The following is a 21982-nucleotide window of genomic DNA, read 5'->3' as shown; positions in this document are numbered from 1 at the left end:
GTGATTTTAAAATTTTTTTAAACAAATTCGCCAATTACAATTCACTTGCTACGTGGGATTACATATCTGGGACTTTTGCCATACGTAATCAAATTAGGTCAATTATTTTATTTTAGATTAATGTATAATGTAAACCTTAAGTGATTTTATATTAATATTATTAGTCATCTAATATAACCGTAATTTAGATACGCCAAACGCACCTTACAGCACCGTACCACACCGCACCACAGTTTTAAAAGTGATGCGCCAAACAGCTTTTTGCGTTCCAACTCACCTCACAACACCACAGTTTTATAACTCACAGCACCACACAACACCTCACAGCATGAAACGCTAAAATACTTGAATCCTGGCTTATATCAAAGACATTCAAACAGTTCTGTAACTTGCACCTTGTAACAAAAATACCACACACTGTATAAAGTATAGAAGCGTATATATATTCAAGCTTAAGATACACTGGTCGTCTCATTGCAGCATGAAAAGCGAAAACGTAGTAGATAACAGCCATCATATCCCCAAGAAACTATTCGTACATCCTCCGGCCTAGTCGTAAAGTGGAGGATCAGATACCATTGTTGTTTGGATTGCAAAACGATGATTCATCAACTGCAGAACGATTCCATACTTTTCTTTCTGTGAAAGAAAATTATTGTACACCTTGCAAAAGAACAACTAAGAGGCATCATCATATGGTTTATGCATACATTGCTGGATCGGATAGCTTGGTTGTGGGGATTGCAACAAGAGGATTCTTCAACTTCATGACAATACCAAACTTCTCAGTGAGATCCAATTTCTTTCCCTGTGGCACTTCCCAATCAAAAGAGTGTAAAAGCGTCGCAAGCGAATACATGAACATCCTCTCAGCCATTGCTATACCAGCACAAATTCTCCTGCCAGACCCAAATGGGAAATAATTCAAGTCATTCCCACTGTAATCCCATTTACTATCCAAGAACCTTTCCGGATTAAACTCTGATGGATTTTCCCAAATCGACGGGTCTCTGTGTACTGCCCACACATTAACAAAGACGCGACAACCCTTTGGCACCGCGTACCCTCCAATTGTGCACGTTTCGCTCGGGCAGTGGGGGACTAGTAGCGGCAGCGCTGGGTGCAACCGCAGGTTTTCTTTCATCACTGCGTACAGGTATGGTAGTTTATGAATGTGGGACTCTTCTACAATGGTATCTTTGCCAACCACTTCATCCAGTTCTCGCTGAACTTTCCTCATCACCTCTGGCTTGTTCAGAATTTCAGCCATTGCAAACTCAATTGAATTGGAAGACGTATCAGTCCCACCCACAATCATATCCTGTTCACACAACACAAAATATTCAATAAATGAATCAAATGAACTTGCCAAGGAACATAAAAGGAATGAAACTATTGAACGGTTCGTATTCTAAAGATGTCAACAATTGGTATCCAGTTATCCGGACTGCTGAGTACGTAGGATACACAGAATCCCAATGAATTATTAAGTTGTACGCACATGATCCAAGTGAATTCTTCAACTCCATATGTCTCACATCATGCAACATAAAATCTTTTCAACGTACAACTGAGATACTGTAATACGAGCGGCTGGAATTATTCTAATTAAAATGGTTTTGATGGAGAAGACTACTAACATACCATGAGTAATGCTTTCAGGTGCAGCATAGTGAGAGGTGGCTTGGCATCTTCTTCGTCCTTCAACTTCAACAAGAACTGTAAGAAGTCCTTATTCTCTTCACCGCCCTCACCTTCTTTATCAATCTTAATCCGTCGATCAATCATGGAATCAAAGATCCGATCAAAATTTTTGGCCAAAACTTCCATTTTCTTTTGGAGGCCTTGCAAATCTAACCGGGCCAACCTGGGGAAAAAGTCAGAAAGATTGGGCTTACCCAGTAGTTCAGTCATCTCCGAGACCTTCTGCCGAAACTCCGCACCAAGGCTCGTCCTCTGTTCACCCTTGATCGTGCCTCCCCACATCATACTCGTAATCACATTAAGTATGGTCAAAAACATTTGCTCCCCAAAATTGACGGCCGACCCAGCCCGACTATAAAGAAAACCCACAGTTTCTCTGAGCTCCCGGCGACGGAGCGAGTAGAAGGAATCCAAAGTGGTGTTACTAAGCATCTTGATCACGCACACCTTCCTCAGCATCCTCCACTCGGGTCCGTACGGAGTCCACACAATATCCTTCCCGCCATACGCCGCTGACCGAGCCACATCGGGCACGTCACGGTTAGCGAACGTGATGTCGTTGGCTTTAAGCACTTCACTGGCCAACGAGGGGGAGGATATTACTATACCGAGCTTAGATCCGAGTCGGAGCTTGTAAATTGGGCCGTAAGTTTGGGCGAGAGTGGCGAAGTAGGAGTGGAGCTCCGGGTCCAGGAAGGGCAGGCTCCCAAGTAAGGGAAGACCCACAGGTCCTGGAGGTAGCTGTGGTGAGTTGGTCTTTGATTTTGTGTATAACCAAAAAATGGCAAAGAAAGCAGCGAGAGCAGGAAGTAGATATGTGAGAACATTTGAATATGTGATTAGATTTAGAAGGAAAGAAGAGATGGGTGCCATGGATTAGGATGGAACAAGAAATGCAGATTGGGGTGGAAGCTGCTAGTGGTTTATTAATGGTGCTGACATGAAGGCGAAGACAAAATTGAATTTCTTTTGCACGGGTCTGGCGGAGGAGAAGGCATCTTGAACACTTTTATTACTTTATTTTGTCTTCAGTGAGGGATGATTAAGAGATCTTGGTGCCGGCAGAGAATTGGAGTGACGGGATGGTGATGGTAGTGACGCGTGATAGCTTCTGGCATCACCATCCATGAGTGTCATGTCCCACATAAGATGTGGGCGTGCCAATGTAGTATTTAGGTGGGATGACCCTCCCTCCCTAGTAACCAAGGTTTTCAGGAGGGCGGGGCCAGGGGGCCTTTGGGCCTGACTGGGGCCTTGGTTACAGCTGGCCCATGGGCAAGTGGCCACCCATGCGGGGTAAGAACGGGTCTGCTTTAGATGGGTGTCGGTTGGGCCTTGGTTGTTAGTGGGTCATCTCATTTGGTGCTTTCATTGATAGTCCAGTGCCCTCAACTTGGGGCCGCGTCCTCGGAGTGGCCATCATTTGGTGCTTTCATTGAGAGTCCAGTGCCCTCAACTTGGGGTGGGGCCGCGTCCGCGGAGTGGCCATCATTTGGTGCTTTCATTGAGAGTCCAGTGCCCTCAACTTGGGAACGGACCTGCTTTAGATGGGTGTCGGTTGGGCCTTGGTTGTTAGTGGGTCATCTCATTTGGTGCTTTCATTGAGAGTCCAGTGCCCTCAACTTGGGGCCGCGTCCGCGGAGTGGCCATCATTTGGTGCTTTCATTGAGAGTCCAGTGCCCTCAACTTGGGGCCGCGTCCGCGGAGTGGCCAGCCATGGTGTCTGAGGACAGGTCGTTAAGGAGGCCTCGGGCCTGACCAACGTGGACATTGGTCTTTAGAAGGGGAGGGTATTGTCATGTCCCACATCGGAAGATGTGGGCGTGCCAACCTAATATTTAAGTGGGATGGCCCTCCCTCCCTAGTAGCCAAGATTTTCAGGAGGGCGGGGCCAGGGGGCCTTTGGGCCTGACTGGGGCCTTGGTTACAGCCGGCCCATGGGCAGGTGGCCACCCATGCGTGGGTAAGAACGGGCCTGCTTTAGATGGGTGTCGGTTGTGCCTTGGTTGTTAATGGGTCATCTCAATGAGGGACCTTAAATAATTGGCCGGTGCCAGCAATCCAAATTCTCAAACTGCGTGAGCCGATTCGAATCGATGCGTTGACATTTCTATATTTTTAGCAAGAGAAATTTTATTTGTACATCGTCAAAATACTAAATTTACATCATTCACTCTAATATTATTAGTTTACATTAAAATTTATAAATTACGATCAAAATGCCCTTTGTCTGTAGAATATTCTGTAGGAAGGTGTTAAGTTTACACATAAACAAAACCACAACCCTTAGCATTTTTTACATATCTAGACGACATAGGGATAGGGGGGTTGGGATTAGTTCAGCTAATTCCACTAAATCACCACCATTCAATGCATGAATGCATTGGGTTTGACAACACGACATCTCACCATTCAATGGTGCAGATTTGGTGGAATTGGTGGAATAATTCCAGCCAATATTTTTCCCTTACACAAGAGGGGGGCCGCCCCACCTTAAAAAATTAAATAGTAACTTTTTTAAATAATAAATTATGTATACATATCAATTAGATTGGGTGGATCACTCAATAAATGTCCCCCTTAGCTCAATAAAAGATTATGCACTATTATCAAAATATTAAGATATAAGTGTTTGATTGAATTCACAATGATGTTATTATGCAATATTACCAAAATATGAGAACTCGGAAACAATAATTGTAATAATTTTATCAAATTTATAGATTTAGTTTTTTATCTTAATTTTAACAAGTGATACATATAGAATCCAAGAAAAAAAAATTTCCGCTCACACAAAAAAAAATCCCCCTAATATCCGATGCTGGTTCCGCCTTTGATTGCAAAGAGTGACAAAAATATCTGAATCCAGAGGTGCAGTGGAGAAAAATGGGGAGGCGTCTGGATTGAATTCAAGGAGATACTAGTAGAATAGAAGGTGAAGAGTGGTTGCAGTTTACATATCAAATATCAGCTGTTGCCAATTTATAAAAAAAAAAACAAAAAGAAAAAGAAAGAGAGAAGAATCAGTTTTTTCACATAATAAAAAAAAATTCAGCGTGGAATCAATTTCTTTTTTTTTTTTGATAAGAAACAAAAGAGGTCAATTAACTAATATGAAGAGAGATTACACGGTCCTTTGCAAGGGCAGAAGCCACACAAGTTGGAACCTCTTCCAACCACACAGAGTTGGAGTCTCTTCCAACCACACAGAGAAGCAAGGGCAGAAGCCACACCGGTTGGAGTCTCTTCCAACCACACAGAGCGTTAAAAGTGTAGATTACACGGTCCAGGTTGGAGCCTCTTCCAACCACACAGAGCGTGAAAAGTGTAGATTACACGGTCCAGGTTGGAGCCTCTTCCAACCACACAGAGAAAGGCCCCAACTCTAGAGCTTGAGACCTCTCACCTATATGACTAGTATGTTGGGTCTAAATTAACCTTACTAGCAAGTATACTAGTCGGCGACTACAGCACAATGATAAGCAAGGGTCGAATCCACAGGGATGGAGTTATGTCTAATCCAAATGTATACTTGTATGTATGTATGTACAATGCAAACAAAGTAAAGATCAACTCAAGATTGTTTGGGTTGGTAATTAAACTAAGACAAGTAAAGAGCAAAGTATTTTTGGTATTTTCTTAGAATAGGGATGCAACTAATGCAAATGAGTTGAACACCAAGGCTTTGGAATCCCCCTTGGGAAATGACTTGCAATGACACAAATTCACACACATATTTGCTAATTCGGGCATAACGAATCCGTACCTAAGTCGGTTTTAGCGCACCTAAGCCAAATCTCCCTAAAATCGATTACTAGCCATCTTATTGGTCTAGGTCGGATATTCCTAAGTACATTCTAGCCATCTTATTGGTCTAAACATGCATAGGAATTCATGAAGTTCTATGGAGATTAGGATTCATACAAATTGTCACCTAATTAAAGGGAGACATATTCATAATCAAGTGTTTCAAGAAGCATAATCTACTTGACATATTATTGTCTAAGCAAATTCTCCAAACAATTTCATCCAAAAACCTAAAGTGTTGGCCAAACACCACAAGCATGAAGAAATTGCAATCAAACATAGAAACCCAAGATTTATACCCAAATCAACTCATATGTATGTAAATCAAGTCATAAACAAAGTCATCAAACCCAAGGCTTCATCCTAGCCTTGGCACAAGAGGTTTAGTTACACATAATGAGAGAAAAACACAAGAGAATAGATGAGAAAGGCATGAATAAACCCAATGAGTTGAGTAGATCCAAGTGGAGTTGAAGAATCTCTCCTCCTAGCTCCAAGAATCACCTTCCCCCTCTGTTTTCGCTCTCCAGAAATCTGTTCTAGGTCTCAAAAAACTCCCGCAGCTCGGACAAATCGCGACTTAAAACACCCCAGAAAATTGCTTTTCACGCCTACGCGCGTTGTTTTCACGCCTAGGCGCACCACGCCTAGGCACACGCCTAGGCGCACGCCTAGGCGCAATCCTAGGCGTGCACAACTTAAAATTCAAGTCCAACTCTCTGGACTGGGCGTGCAGGAGTGATCCTGGGCGTGCACAATTTGTGCGCCTAGGCGCGCCACGCCTAGGCGCGCGCCTAGGCGCGTTACCCCTAGGCATATTATTCAAATGACCATAACTTCTCCATATGACCTCCGATTTGCATGCTTTTAGGTTCTACGGAAAGCTTGAGATGTCTAGTTTCCAATGCCTTTTGTTGCGCTCAATTCCAATAATGTGACAGAAAGTTATGACTATTTGAACACACGAAGGTCGGTGGACATTTTCTTCAATTCAGCCCTTTTTCCGTCGCTTTTCATCCAAACCGCAATCAACCTATCAAAATACAAATCAACACATAAATACACTCATTATTTATCAAAAGAAAGCTTAAGAGGGGATATTTCTACCAAAAATAATAGGTATTATCATACCTATCAAACACCCCACACTTAAACCTTACTTGTCCTCAAGTAAAACTAAACAAAGTACATCTACCAACTAACATCCTAACTCATTAACGCAGGAATCGCGATTGCATTTAGCATATGCAACAAGCCGTTAAACCCCTAGGTGTCCCTAGTGGAGGAGTTTTGTCTCCTGAGGGCTTACAAGAACGACACCCACAAACGTTTCAAGATAACTCAAATCAAACATATGGGAGGGAAATCACTAGAATCGAAACAATATACATCAATGCCATGCAATCAAAAAGATGTGGAGACCCCACACTTCATCCAAACATATACTCAATGAAGATTATCCGTCTACTCAATCACTTCGTCTACATTAAGTGCGTGCAAAGAAGAAATGTATAATTATTTGGCTTCCAAGAGTTCATAGGCGCCAAACATAGTCACATTCCAAGAATTCCAAGAACAGTCAAGTAGTAATACCAAGGCACTTTTATTTATATACATACTTCTCTTCTTCTTCTTCTTCTCTTTTTATTTTTTTATTTTTTTATTTTCATCTTACTAGGCCCGTGCAATGCTCACTCCTTTAAGCTTTCTAGTCAACCCATGTAACGAGTTCTCAACCAATGACTCCCAACCAGTTGGTTTAGGGCATTATGTGATAAAGCACACCTCGGATCAATCACTCGAGTTGAAAAGGCTTCGAAGTTAAGCTAGCCTAGTATGTTCATCAAGATTGTCTTACCTTTTTACGCGAAACTCGAGTTGGTTAGACAAGAGCCCCGGTTACTCAGCAAGATCACAAGAGCGGAACATGCTTTTAATCATCATCAAATTTATTTATTTATTTTTTTAACATGCATGTAATTAACTAGTGCCAAGAATATAACTAACACGGTGTTCTAGATCATCTTAGAGAAAGTCCACATCCAACATCTATTCACCCAAGTCATACCCCACAAGCACACATTCTCGTGCAGGTGAATTACAGTGATTGTGCAATAGAGTAGACGTCAAGCATATAGAAGGATATGATGGGTTCCACAAACCAAGATTAGCTGCATTTCAATATAGCACTCAATTCAACAGAAAATTCCCATAAATATGCAAGATTCAAGCACTGAAATTTTTTTTTTTTTTTTTTTAAAATTCAGCTACTACAAAAATCATGTGAAATTTTGCACAAGATAATCCATATGCAGTCCACCACCCCACACTTTAAAGAATGCATTGTCCTCAATGCAAAACATAACAATGTAATAATGCACTAAAAAGAGGACAAGTTGAAACAATACAACCTGGGGTTGGAGTCATGCATCGAGTGGACTGGGGTACTGGCCTAGCCACAATTCTTCAATGTTTTCATGAACCCTTTCTAGCATATGAACCCCTTTTTTTTTTTTTTTTTTATACCCACACGCCTAGGCGTGTATAAGGTGCGCCTAGGCATGGTCTGGCTATAAACATAATGCCCAGAAATTTAAACTTTCTTCATTGGGTTGCCTCCCACGTAGCGCTAAGTTTAATGTCTTCAGCCAGACGTAGTTGTACCTACAAAATCAACCAAGTATGCATCAACACTTAACAATTTAAGCAAACTCTCACCCCAAACGTTAAGAACATGCATGGTCGTCAATGCAAATAAATAAAGGGAGGGAGAAAGCTTAAACACAACACTTGTTTTAGATAAGGAGAGAGACAACCTGATTTGGAGAAATCACCACAAGCCTCAACACCTTCACAACAATTCTTGGGAAACAAATCAAGGAGGATTGTGCATAGGATACTTTCCATTCAGAATCCCCGAAACATTTGGCCCACAGAATTCAAGTTGGCGAGCCACAAATTTCCACCCTTTTTCTATCTTAGAATTCGTTATTGTGAAAGTACCATGGATAGACAATTTCAATGTCTCAAAAGGAGCACTTGTATTACCTTTCAACATTGTTTTGGACCGTGCCTTTTTCAACTTCCTTGCTCTTGTCCGCACGCCTTTCAAAGTTGGAGATAGCTTGCTAGTAACAAGGGAAGTAGCCAAGAGCTCGTTGGATATTGGCGATGATAGAGTCCTTTTGCTTTCAATGCTATCACCAACCACATATTCCACAACCTCATCACTTGAAGCTGTTTTTGTCAATAAATTCACTCTCTCATTGCCTACCATATCAACATGAAGGCATTCTCTAATGACATCCGGACTCTTGATAGCCTTAAAGATTTTGAACTCAATGGTCTTGTCAAAGACTGTCATTGTGAGCATGCCCTTTTCCACATCTATAATGGTCTTTGTGGTAGCCATGAAACCACGGCCTAGAATGAGTGGTACATCTCTTGTCGGATTAGGTTCACCCTCCATATCAAGCACCAGAAAATCCACCGGAATAACAAAATCACCCACCTTTACTAAAACATCTTCAACTAACCCAAAAGGATGCACTAAAGAGCGATCAGCTAGTTGGAGAGTGACTGAAGTTGGTTTCAACTCACCTATCTTCAAAGTAGTGTAAACAGAATAAGGCATGATATTTACACTTGCACCAAGATCCATCAAGGCCTTTTCAATTTCTTTCTCTCCAATAATACAAGGAATGGTAAAGCTACCTGGATCTTTTAATTTGGGCGGGAGCTTCTTTTGTAAAATAGCACTCGTTTCTTCGGAGAGAAATACTTCTTCATGATCACCTATCTTCCTTTTGTTAGTGCACAACTCCTTCAAAAATTTTGCATATGCGGGAATAGACTTAATTGCCTCAATGAGTGGAATATTAATCTCCACTTTCTTCAAAACTTTAAAAATATCCCGATTATACTTGCTTTTCTTAGCTGGGGCAAGACGAGATGGAAAAGGCACTTTTGGAACATACTCTTCTACTTCCGGCTTTTCCTTCTCAATGTGAGGTATTTTGGAGGCACTTGGCTCCACCAATATAGGCTCATCATGATTCTCACCTTCAAGCTTTTTATACTCAATCTTGTTATCCACATTTTTCCCACTTCGCAAAACAGTAATAGCATTAGCATCCTCATACTGCTTAGGATTTACCTCAGGTTGACTCGGTAGCTTTCCTGGCTGTCTTTCACTCAAGGCATGAGCAAGTTGTCCTACTTGCATTTCAAGCTTTGCGATAGATTGAGTATTACTGGAAACAGTTTGTTGCAACTGAGTCATTGACTTGCTCATCTCTGCTTGGGAATGTTGCATTGTGACTTGTGATTGAGCAAGTTGGGAAATAAGGTCCTCCATAGTAAACTTCCTTGCATCTTGAGAAGGTGGTTCTTGTCGTGGAGCTTGCCAAGGTCTGGGCCCTTGATTGAAATTCTGGGGTGAAGCATAGGAGAAATTGGGGTGATTCTTCCATCCTGGGTTATATGTGTGAGAAAAGGGATCATTCTGCTGCCTGTGAAAAGGTTGAACTGCATTAACTTCCGCTTCAGGAAATGTCCCACTTCTAGAACATACATGAGTAGGATGATCGGTGCCTCCACAAATGCCACAAGGCTCCAGATTTCTACTCAGCAAAGTCACTACCGCATCCAATTTCCTAGCCACAGATGCCATCTCTGAATTTGAAGCACTAGCCTCATAAACCACGTGTCTAGGAGCATCAAGATCACGATTATCCCATTGTGAGGAATTTGCCACCACAGTCTCAATAATTTCATTGGCCTCAGTCGGTTCCTTAGCCATAATATTTCCTCCAGCAGCTGCATCTAACCTATGGCGGCATTCATCAGCCAGATGTTGGTAAAAGTATGATATAATCTGCCATGGCAAGAATTGATGATGTGGGCAACCAATCAATAAAGTTTTATATCGCTCCCAAGCCTTAAAAAGTGGTTCTCCCTTGTTCTGCCTGAAATGGAAAATCTGATCTCTAAGCCTCTGTGTCCTTGACTGAGTATAGAATTTCTGAATAAACTTAGCAGAAAGTTGATCCCAAGAAGTGATAGAATTTGGTGGCAAAGTCTTGAACCAGATCTTAGCACCTTCCTTAAGAGAAAAAGGAAATAGCTTCAACCGTATGAACTCTTCAGATATGCCCTGAATTTTTTGAGTGCCACAAATCTCCAGAAAATTATCAATGTGATCACTAGCATCTTGATTTTCCGCTCCTGAGAATGATGGGAGCATGTTAATCACATGGCATTTAAGCTCATAAGAGAGATTTGGCGGAATGGTTGGTAATACGATGCAAGATTGTCTAGTAGAGAATTGTGGCATAGAGTAGTCCATTATGGTGACAGGAGCATTTGCATTGTTGGCATTATTGCCAACTTCTTCACGATTTTCAGCCATGCTCGCTTGTTCAGAATGTTCCCCCAAATTTTTGTCACTAGACGAACTAGAGCAGGATGTAGGAGAAATAGAACGAGTGGAAGATTTCTCCTCAAGAAGATCCTTGTCTCTCTTGTTCCTTCGTGCACGTTCCAAGTCTAGATCAACAGGAAGAATTTCTGTATCTTGAGAACGCCTTCCTTGCATGAACTACAAACAAGAAAGAAAAGTATAAGGATCACTAATTATCAAGTAATAAAGAGCTAAACTAAGTATGTAAGTATCTATGTATATAAACACGAATGAATCAAATATAAGCAACCATCCCCGGCAACGGCGCCATAAACTTGTTGGGTCTAAATTAACCTTACTAGCAAGTGTACTAGTCGGCGACTACAGCACAATGATAAGCAAGGGTCGAATCCACAGGGATGGAGTTATGTCTAATCCAAATGTATACTTGTATGTATGTATGTACAATGCAAACAAAGTAAAGATCAACTCAAGATTGTTTGGGTTGGTAATTAAACTAAGACAAGTAAAGAGCAAAGTATTTTTGGTATTTTCTTAGAATAGGGATGCAACTAATGCAAATGAGTTGAACACCAAGGCTTTGGAATCCCCCTTGGGAAATGACTTGCAATGACACAAATTCACACACATATTTGCTAATTCGGGCATAACGAATCCGTACCTAAGTCGGTTTTAGCGCACCTAAGCCAAATCTCCCTAAAATCGATTACTAGCCATCTTATTGGTCTAGGTCGGATATTCCTAAGTACATTCTAGCCATCTTATTGGTCTAAACATGCATAGGAATTCATGAAGTTCTATGGAGATTAGGATTCATACAAATTGTCACCTAATTAAAGGGAGACATATTCATAATCAAGTGTTTCAAGAAGCATAATCTACTTGACATATTATTGTCTAAGCAAATTCTCCAAACAATTTCATCCAAAAACCTAAAGTGTTGGCCAAACACCACAAGCATGAAGAAATTGCAATCAAACATAGAAACACAAGATTTATACCCAAATCAACTCATATGTATGTAAATCAAGTCATAAACAAAGTCATCAAACCCAAGGCTTCATCCTAGCCTTGGCACAAGAGGTTTAGTTACACATAATGAGAGAAAAACACAAGAGAATAGATGAGAAAGGCATGAATAAACCCAATGAGTTGAGTAGATCCAAGTGGAGTTGAAGAATCTCTCCTCCTAGCTCCAAGAATCACCTTCCCCCTCTGTTTTCGCTCTCCAGAAATCTGTTCTAGGTCTCAAAAAACTCCCGCAGCTCGGACAAATCGCGACTTAAAACACCCCAGAAAATTGATTTTCACGCCTAGGCGCGTTGTTTTCACGCCTAGGCGCACCACGCCTAGGCGCACGCCTAGGCGCAATCCTAGGCGTGCACAACTTAAAATTCAAGTCCAACTCTCTGGACTGGGCGTGCAGGAGTGATCCTGGGCGTGCACAATTTGTAATATGTCATTCTGAATCAGGATATTTATGTAAAATAGAAAAAATTAAAAATTGTGTAAACTTAGTATTTTAGTGGTGTACAAATAAAATTTTTCTTTTATGATTTCTCCTTCTGTTTCATTTCAAAAACAATTTTTTTGTAATATATTGTTTTGTTTAATTATTAGTGGTAGTAACAAAAAAAAATCGCCTTTCAAATTTCAACACGTGAAGAATATAACCGAGCTAACACATCTCCCGAGAAGGGCCACTAACCAAGGTAGAGCTGAGGACTCCCACCGAATATAAGTCATTCGAAGAGTCCATAGTGTAATAAAGGATAGAGCATCTTGGCGAGACCAAAACATCCCCTCAGTGTAATATCGAACATCGGATAGGTGACCAAACACCTCAAGAAAATCAAGAGTTCAAAAAGAGACCAACTCCACTTAGGAAATGAATCACGAAGGATTCACCATCTTGTAAATCTGCTTGAGGTCAGGGAAAATATATCTACTCCTACCAAGACTTGAACTCATCCAACTCATATAAATGTATGTAAGCAATTCTAAGCCCCGACACTTCACTTGCCACTTGTGAGAGAGAACTCCAAGCACCCCCCACTCCCCCTTCATAGCTTATTGACTTAAGTGACTTAAGCATTGAAGAGGTCCTTCGAGTACGCTTTTGGAGCCCCTTTTAGCTCACATATTCTCCTCTACAGACTATTCTCAGCAATACTGAAGACAACATATGAAATCAGTCCTATTGCCTGACACGTCACCAACACAGACTACTGTTATGGATGTCATCAATAAGTTTTTATTTTGTGAGGTGAAACTCAAACTCAGACTAGTCTTGAAATTTTAAATAGGGACCATAATGATTGTCTTGTTAAAAGTAAATCTTACCATCAAAGAAATTTTGTTTAATGGTCATAATGGGGTTTTGAAATTTTTGAGTGCTCATGAAGTGTAAACTTCCATAATCCAATGGAAGGAAATTATTCGTTTCCAGAAATCTCAGTCACCACACCTCAGTTTTTCTATTTTTTAATGGCTAGTGACATCCATTAATCATTGAATATTTTTTTTTTGATAGGTAGGCCTATATAAAAAAATTGTTAGGAATCTCATTTATTGCAATAGTTCATCCCGTCTCTTGATTGATGTAAATATAAAAACTCACAAAACCTAATAATTAAATTAGAGCGTGACATGTATAATTCATCTGTCTCTTGATTAATGTAAATATAGGGACCCACAAAACCTAGTGATTAAATTAGAGGATGACATGTATATATAATTCATCTCGTCTCTTGATTGATGTAAATATAGGGACCCACAAAACCTAGTGATTAAATTAGAGGGTGACATAGATAATTCATCTTGTCTCTTGATTGATATAAATATATAGACCCACAAAACCTAGTGATTAAATTAGAGGGTGACATGTCAAGTCAATGGAATGAGCTAGATCCCTATCACTTCTAGGACTAAATTATCACCAATACTTCTTAAATTATCTACAAAAATGTCACTTGGTACTCACATTCCAACATTTGGAAGGTTATGGGTTATCTAGTGCTCGTTTGGTCCATCATTTCGCACCATAATATATGCTACTAGTGGGAGATGCAAAAGACTGAACGCATGATTTTTCACACATCAAATAACAAAACATTTCAAAATAGGCCTAATGCATGATTTTACACATCAAATAACAAGGGCCATATTCAAGCTCTTGAAAGTTCGGTAGGCTACTATGACGGCTTACACTTGAGAAGTAAAACACAGTTTACCCCTTGAAACATAGTGAAAAATTTATTGAAAAAAAAAAAAACTTGGACGACGCAAATAGAACACAGCAAGGAGTCTAATAATGGTGATAAGAAAAAACAATTCTCTCACACAGGTAATTGGCTTGTGTCATGTATATAACCTGTAATTTCCATCTTGCGAAGTCTACGATTTATCTGCTGAACTCACTTGCTGTCTAACTCTACGAGCACATTCAGCAAAAATTTGTATCAGATGCCCACATTTCAAGGGATTCTTAACATTCTCCTTGTAGCATGCCTTGCAAGCATCAATCTCAACAAAACACGACATTGGCTTCTGGTATGGGAGCTTGAACTCCTTATCACAGAGATCTTTGGCTCTCAGAGTCACTTCCTGTGCCAAGGTTTCCTCCTGCTTCTGCAACTTATCCAACACTTTTTCACCTTCTTGAATGATGGAACGAATGGCATCTAACTCGGTGTTCGCAGGGGGTGCAGGTGGGGTAATTGGCAGAAACACTGGTGGTTGAAGTGGCCATCCTGCAGAAGCAGTTCCCTTGTGCACTTCAGAAGCATCAGAAATCTGTTCGTCCTTTACCTTTGATTGGGGCTTTAGAGGTTATCTTGGTATTTTAGGTTTGACTCTCTTAGTTTTCTTCTTGGACCTCCTACCATCATCGATAAGCTGCTCAACAAGCTTGGCACTAATTGAAACCCGTGAAATCACCCATGATAGAACAACTTCGTCAAAAGGAACCTGAAAACATTCAGAGTAAATTCACTGGATTAGAAGCACGGAATGAAACTTACAGACATTTTCCAGCATCTGCAGCGTCAATACAAGAAATCATATGAAATCTGAAACATAAACTTTTGAGCAACAACGTGACAAAACATGACAATCACAAGAATAATGGTTGAACACTTAAATTATCACAAACAGGCAAGTGGGAAATATCTGCGATGCACATAACAGAGCTTCTAACATGTAACAATAGAAAACGACATGCAGAAAATATATGCAACACATAAAGCAAGAAAGGAAAAGAAAACTCTCGATAGACAGAAAGAATTAGACAGGAAAATATAAGGAAAAGAAAGAAAGAAATGACAGCAAAAGAGCAAGGAGTTTGATAATGTAACAGTTCATCATATTGCATAAATTCTGGGCTCGCCCTCCAGGCAGTTTGAATCTTTTTTGTGGATGCTCAAATTCAAATAAGATTGTACAATGATTCAGGATAAATAACTCTTAGTGGGATAAGAATGTCCCCCGTTGTCCAAACCTTAAAATCCATAACGAAAAAACATTCCATCAGCCTAAATCAACAAATGCTTGTTTAGCATAGGTACACCAATAGAATAATACTCTAATTATTCTACTCAATGCTTTGAAAATATATGGCAAATTATAGGAACGGAAATGGGTGAATTAATAATCCCATGCCCTGCCAAAGAACACCTTCCTAGAACTTCCCCCAACTCACTAATGGCTAAAAGTTTCACCCCATCCTCCGAATTTAGAGATTCTCCATCTGTCCCATTAAGAATCAAATTGCTAGACTTGAAACCCATTACTTAAACAAGAAGCATGTTACATATGTGTTATGTGCTATGCAGTCTTCAAGCGCCTAGATACTATGCCCATGGAAAAAGGGGGTAGAAAATAAAAGAAACAATGTCTGTGAATTTATGAAATAGACCAAGAGTGGATTTGCACGAATTTGAAACCAATGTCTTCCAAACCAACATCATCAAAATCAGAGATCACCCAACATGTTTCTTAATAGATGAAATGTGTGTGTTCGAGAGAGATGCAGCAGCGAGATGAAACTGGTCAGCTGAGATAGGGAATGGTAGCAGAGTAGAAGACGGAAGATGGTGCTGAAACAAACAGCAAATACCAAAATCAAACCAACAATTGAAGATACAACACCACTCAAATTTTACGCACAAAAAATTCAGTAGTTAAGAAAGACTTCCACAAGTAGACAATTACAACTCTTTTTACACAAGATAACAAGTACTAGGCATCTTCAACTTCAAACTCCACTGATCTATTAACCCTTCAACTCTAATCATTAACCCACCGTCGAAACTTTAATGAACTATAATTCATCTGTCCACAGATACAACTAACAACAAGTAATCCAAAACCATACAAAGAGCTAACTCACAACTCAAAAAAAGCAAGAGACCTTGGGATACTGAGTAAAGTTTCATGAATCAACAATTCTTTCCAGAGGTACATAACTTTCATTCATCACTCCAATAAAATCTTAACTTGATGTTGCAACACCAAAAAGAAAAGTAACCGCCTCCAGAATCTCCTTCTCTTCTGTGCCATTTCCTCAATTTTTCCTAGGTTAAGACTCGCCAATTGCTAAGTAAAATCCCAAAGCATCCCCATATGTTTACAATGATAGAAAATAAGGACAACATAAACAAACATTAGGAAAACAGTAAAATAACAAAAAAGAAAAATGACAACTATGTCAGAACTCAGAAGACTTCTCAAGTTAAATGAGCGGCAGCTGAAAAAGGGAGTCCAAAAGAGATTAGACAAGCATCAAGTGAGAATGCAAGAGTGCAGAGTTGAAGATTCAAAGGCAAGGGGCAAAGAGAGAGGCCAGTGGCTCAGATTTAGTAAACAATGAGATCAAATTAGACCATTTATTTCCTTTAAAATGAAAGGAAAAGAAAGAATATTAAGGAACGGAACTTGCACATCGATCAAACCTAAAGCAATGTTTTAAAAGGCGGGTTCGGAAACCGAGGCGCTCGACTTATTTGAGGCGAGGTGTAAGCCTCGAGGCTTAACGAGGCGTAAGCCTCGGTAAGAATTAATATAAAATGTACATGCACACATTCAAATAGTATAATCATATCAATTTATCAATTTATGAAGACATAACTCCATCCATCATCAATTCAAGTGATCAAGTCTCTAAATAACAATAATAATATTAATATCATAAAAAATCACCAAATAATATCATCAATTCAAGTCTTAAGTAACAACTAATAAGTAATAAGTAATAACCATCATCAATTCAAGTCCAAGACTCTAAGGTCTAAGCAAAGCAATCATCAAACAATATTTAGAAGTCTAATACAAAGTACAAACCAAAGCAAAAGACAAATCAAATCACACAAACAAATATAAAGTTCATAGTTTTCACATTCTCTTCATATTAATAGTCATCCTCATCCATGATATCATCTTCATCACTTGCTTCATCATCTAAAGAGTCATCCTCAAATCGAATAGGTAGACCATCCAACTCATCCAAATCATCACTACTAGCATCTTGGAATTCCTCCTCTTCTTCCTCATGGATGAGAACCCCTTTTCCTTTATCCTTCCCTAACATTAATAAAATAAATATAACATTAGTAAAATAAATATATTTTTTTTGAACTAACATATTAGTTCTAACTTTCTAACCTTTACTCTTTTTCATTGGTCTTGTTTCTTTATCCTTCCCTAACATTAGTAAAAAAAAATGTAACATTAGTAAAAAAAATATATAATTTATTTTTTACACTAATAATCTAATATGTTAGTTCTAAGTCTCTACTTTCTAACCTTTACTCATTTTCCTTTTGCTTGCTCCACCACTTGCTCTTGCTCCACCACCTCCACCTCCACTTCCTCCTTCCAATCCTTGAGAATCACAAATAACATTATGCTCTTCTTGATACAGTGTCGAAGTTTCAATTTCTTCTCCAATATCATTTGGATTAGGAGGATTAGCAACCCACTCATCATCCGAAGCTATGTCATCAAGAACCAAAGGATCTTCGGTAACCTCTTGAAGCTTTAAATGTCGATCTTTCAACTTCTTGTTATACAAAATATATACCAAGTCATTCATCTTCTTCGTGGTTAACCGATTCCTCTTTTTGGTGTGCACTTGATTGAATGTGCTCCAATTTCGTTCACATGCGGATGACGAACAAGTGAGTCCCAAAACTTTAATTGCAAACTTTTGCAACTCTGGTACTTCATCTCCAAAGTTGATCCACCAATCAACTACAAAAACAAAAACAAAAACAAAATTCAGCACATAGATTTTAGTAGTTAATGTAAATGCAATCAATTTTGAAACTTTTAAAGACATAGTGTTACCTGGAGAACGCTTTGAGACCGATCTCTTAGCATTTTCGTACCCAAAAAGCCCTTGTTTCTTTCGAAAATCATCCAACTGTAGATCAGCAGTGAGGAAATCATTTGAATTAGGGATGATCTTTTTCATTGAACTGTACAATCCCGCCTTCACTTCTGCATCAAAAAGGAAGTTATCTTGATACTGAAACTCGGGATTCAAGAAATAAGCAGCAGCATGCAAAGGACGATGCAATTGGAACTCCCATTTTTCATCAATAATGCCCCAAATCTCCTTGTAATATGCTAGTTCTCCACCCAAGTTTTTCGCTATTTCTTCCTTTGCTTTATCCATAGCATTATAAATATAACCCATAGCAGGTTTCTTCTCAGAATCAACAAGTCTCAACACTTCCACCAACGACTCTGTTGTTTTAAGTGCATAACTCACGCTAGGCCAAAAAGTTTTATCTTTAAGAACTATTTTCCTCACCTCTTTGCCATCACTTGTGTTTGCCCATTTACACCCCGCCCATTGTTGTGAAGTGAACATTGATTCAAGAGGTTGTCTAAGCTCATACATGCATCTTAAAGTCAACACAGAAGTTGCAAATCTAGTGACAGCTGGTCTAATGATTTCTCTCTTTGTAAATTTCCTCATCAAAGCCAACACCCAAGCATGATTATAGATGAAATTGCTTACTTTCTTGGCCTTGAGTACAGCTCTCTTATGTTGTGGCAACTCTCCAATTTTTTCCAGCATCAAATCCAAACAATGTGCCGCGCATGGAGTCCAATAAATGTGCTTTCTTTTCTCCATCAATATTTTTCCTACTGCTTTGTAGTTACTTGCATTGTCCGTCACAACTTGAACCACTAACTCTTCCCCAACTTCCTCAACAATGCCATCAAGCAACTTAAATAACAAATCTGCATCCTTCACATGTTCAGAAGCATCAACACATCTCAAGAACACCGTCCCATTTGGATTATTCACAAGAAAGTTTATCAAAGTCCTCCCAGAAATGTCAGTCCAACCATCAGATAGTATTGAAACCCCTGTGTGCGCCCATGTCTTCTTAATATCATTAACTATTTCCTCAGAAGTGTCCAGCTCCTCCTTCAAAATCCATGTTCTCAATTCATCCATGGTAGGAGGTTTAAGGCCTCGTCCATATGAACCAATTGATCGACACATGTTGATGAATGATGGACTCCTTGCCACGTTGAAAGGAATTGCATTTTCAAAGAAGAACCTCCCGATGTCCAAATAAACACGACTCCGAGCTTGTTTTGCATTTGTACTAGTCATGGTGGTCTTTGCCCTATCAACATCCTCATCAATATTGGCAATGTACCTATTCAAAATCCAAATTATGCATACTGAATTAATGATGTCAATTGTCAAAATGGTAGCCGAAAATCCCCCTTTTCTCATAGTTCAAAATTTCAAATATTAAACAGGGGTTGATTCTATCTAGATGATTCAGACCTGAAATATAGGTTTGTATAAATAAACAATGATACACATAATCAAACAACAGCTAATACAGCAATGTGGATTAACTGGAGGAGTCAACAGAAACATGCTAAATGAGAGACCAATAATTCCATATAAAAAAAGGGATAAAACCCATAAATTAAGTAAGTTTTTTAAAAAAACACAGCAGAATGAACACTATAAAAATGAGAAATCCTCCACTAATCGAAAAATAGCTAGAATACACAATGCTTCCACAAAGATAGTGGGAAAAAAATGTTAAGTTATACTAATCTACTACCAAAGTCTCAACAGCGAAAAAGAATAATAAAAAAAATGGAACAGCCCCAAGAAGAATTAATGCCAACTAGTAACCCAGCAAACGTAAAATTTACAGCACAAGTAGATCTCTCGAAGAATACGATCCTGAGAGGCAGCTAAAATAATCAAAAAAATTCTCATGATACGTTACTCTATAATCTAAAATAAGTTTGATAGAGTTTAACCGCGAAGAACCAGACCCAATTCGTCTTTGATCCAGTACTATCGTACCTCGTTAACTGACGAGAACATAATCGTAAAATGGATTATACCTGAACTTTAGGTTGTATTCCACGGGCTTCAACGGCACGGCTGCTTCCCCTCAAACACAGGCATTTGAGAGTGAGGGAGCCAAATCGAGAGAGGAAGAGTGAGAGAGACGAAGAGGAGGTTACCTCGTCTTCAAGCCCAAGCGAAGAAAAGCCCAATCTACTACTTTCATCAAATCCGTCAATGATTGGGCCGATACTGAGGCTATTGTTAAAATGGGCCCGAACTGAGGCTATTGTTAATTTGGAAGTGGGAAACAATATTATACCTTCACACATTGATAGTTATTTTTTTTTTCTTTTAATTAATAACAAAAAGTCTTAAATTATGTCTAAATGTATCATAAATAACCTACACAAAACTCCAACTGTTGAGAGAAATTTCCATGAATGATTAATTAGTGATGTTTTGTGTTACAAATACTGTGGTAGGAACACAAAGTTTCGGAAGTGGTACTTAATTGGCTTTGGTTTTTAATATAATTAGCAAAGACATTGCATCTTTCATATAACAAAAGCATTTTCTAGGCCCAAATACTACGTAGACGGCTTAGGAGAACAAATTTATGCTAGCCCGTAATCCAGATCGGACAATATTTACTTATATGTTTGGGTTTGAATTTTTAACATGATATCAGAGTAAATACTCAATCTATTTGGAAATGTCCTCTACCCATTCACTTGTTGACCTCACATAATCGAGTCCACAAATGAGGGAGAGCGTTAAGACCTATAATCCCACATCGGATTGACATTAACCTAATCGAGTGTCATATAAGCAAAATCATTGCTTCTCTCACACAAAAAAACACAATGATGAGGGCTAGTTGCACTCCACTTTTTTCCATTCACAACCCATTACTAAAACACCTCCATAAAAATTCACCTGAATCTGAGTACACCCCAAATCCTTACTTTGTTGCAGAGATGCAAGACAGAGAGGGAGAGGGAAGAACTTGTGTAGTGCTTTGCTCCAAGCAACAACTCAGGCGCATGATACCAAATTGTGACAACAACCCCATTGTCAAACAATAGAAGAACCAGAGAAGTAGCAACAGTAGAAGCCATGGTCGATTTGTTATGATTTCTTTCGCTTCAACTGAATTGAAGATAAGGTTTTGTAGGCGAAGCGGATGAGGGGGAGAGATATTTCAAGTGGTGGAAGTAAAGATATTTATGGGCAAATGTTATAGATATGCCCCCCACTCGATTTGATTCCTAGGGTTTCTATTGAAACAAGTTGCAAAACAAGGCTCTACTAGACCTTCGCTTTGGCCACCAAAACCCTTATAGGAATACAGGTAAAGATGATATTTTTAATGCTATAAAGTCCGAAGAAGTAGAAGACAAAGATATCTCCTCCATGGAAGGGGGAAAGGAGGGAATGAGAGGGGGAAGGTGCGTTTAGAGAGAAGTAGTAGTGAGTTATCTTATGATCTTTTACATGATTTGTACCGCCAGAAAAGTACCTAAAGCTTGGTATTAGTGGGCACATCCCAAGCCAGTTGAGAAAACAATGATTAAGTTCCATTAATCTTGCTTCGAAGTGCAATTAAATTATAGGCCCTCTAAAATGGATATAATGTGCATTCACATTAGTGCTATCTCATCTGCTTAAACTATGGAGACAAGGCCAATAACAGGGCCAAAATTAAGACG

The 21982-nt window shown here is 39.3% G+C and overlaps 3 protein-coding genes and 1 non-coding gene across 7 annotated transcripts; 1 reads left to right on the top strand and 3 right to left on the bottom strand.

Moving 5' to 3' along the window:
* Nucleotides 1-420: 420 nt before the first annotated feature.
* Nucleotides 421-2731, bottom strand: LOC119980253 (flavonoid 3'-monooxygenase CYP75B137-like). Its single transcript, XM_038822878.1, has 2 exons — nt 1645-2731; nt 421-1321 (listed from the first exon to the last, which is right to left on the bottom strand). Exons 1-2 carry the CDS (start codon nt 2575-2577, stop codon nt 701-703), a joined length of 1554 nt encoding a protein of 517 aa, XP_038678806.1. The 5' UTR covers nt 2578-2731; the 3' UTR covers nt 421-700.
* A 7669-nt stretch (nt 2732-10400) lies between these two features.
* On the top strand, nt 10401-10507 carry LOC119981574. Its single transcript, XR_005464183.1, has one exon. It is a non-coding gene; the product is annotated as a small nucleolar RNA R71 (small nucleolar RNA).
* Nucleotides 10508-14047: 3540 nt separating this feature from the next.
* On the bottom strand, nt 14048-20456 carry LOC119981502. Of its 4 annotated transcripts, XM_038824649.1 has the most exons (6): nt 20327-20456; nt 18278-19611; nt 17735-18181; nt 17594-17632; nt 17378-17512; nt 14048-14902 (listed from the first exon to the last, which is right to left on the bottom strand). In XM_038824649.1, exons 2-6 carry the CDS (start codon nt 19563-19565, stop codon nt 14892-14894), a joined length of 1920 nt encoding a protein of 639 aa, XP_038680577.1. In that variant the 5' UTR covers nt 19566-19611; nt 20327-20456; the 3' UTR covers nt 14048-14891. The 4 variants fall into 4 exon arrangements, with proteins under 4 accessions (XP_038680577.1, XP_038680579.1, XP_038680576.1 ...); XM_038824648.1 differs by lacking the exon at nt 14048-14902 and having other exon boundaries at nt 17221-17512; XM_038824651.1 differs by lacking the exons at nt 17378-17512; nt 17594-17632.
* LOC119980776 lies at nt 14330-14876 on the bottom strand. The gene is made up of 2 exons (XM_038823569.1): nt 14873-14876; nt 14330-14685 (listed from the first exon to the last, which is right to left on the bottom strand). The coding sequence occupies exons 1-2, from the start codon at nt 14874-14876 to the stop codon at nt 14330-14332; spliced, it is 360 nt and encodes a 119-aa protein (XP_038679497.1).
* Nucleotides 20457-21982: the final 1526 nt, after the last annotated feature.

Source organism: Tripterygium wilfordii, chromosome 16 (assembly GCF_013401445.1).
Source record: "Tripterygium wilfordii isolate XIE 37 chromosome 16, ASM1340144v1, whole genome shotgun sequence".
Taxonomy (NCBI): domain Eukaryota; kingdom Viridiplantae; phylum Streptophyta; class Magnoliopsida; order Celastrales; family Celastraceae; genus Tripterygium; species Tripterygium wilfordii.
Note: the sequence above shows the minus strand (reverse complement) of the source record. Positions and strands in the feature narration are given on the sequence as shown.

What these genes read in the sequence shown, in the direction of transcription:
- LOC119980253 (XM_038822878.1), bottom strand. Translation starts at nt 2,577, where the DNA reads ATGGCACCCATCTCTTCTTTCCTTCTAAATCTAATCACATATTCAAAT. An exon ending in ACCTGAAAGCATTACTCATG is followed by an intron (nt 1,322 to 1,644) that starts GTATGTTAGTAG and finishes TTGTGTGAACAG; the next exon opens with GATATGATTGTGGGTGGGAC.
- LOC119981502 (XM_038824648.1), bottom strand. Translation starts at nt 19,565, where the DNA reads ATGACTAGTACAAATGCAAAACAAGCTCGGAGTCGTGTTTATTTGGAC. An exon ending in CAAAAGGAAAATGAGTAAAG is followed by an intron (nt 17,633 to 17,734) that starts GTTAGAAAGTAG and finishes TACTAATGTTAG; the next exon opens with GGAAGGATAAAGAAACAAGA. An exon ending in ACCAATGAAAAAGAGTAAAG is followed by an intron (nt 17,513 to 17,593) that starts GTTAGAAAGTTA and finishes TATTAATGTTAG; the next exon opens with GGAAGGATAAAGGAAAAGGG.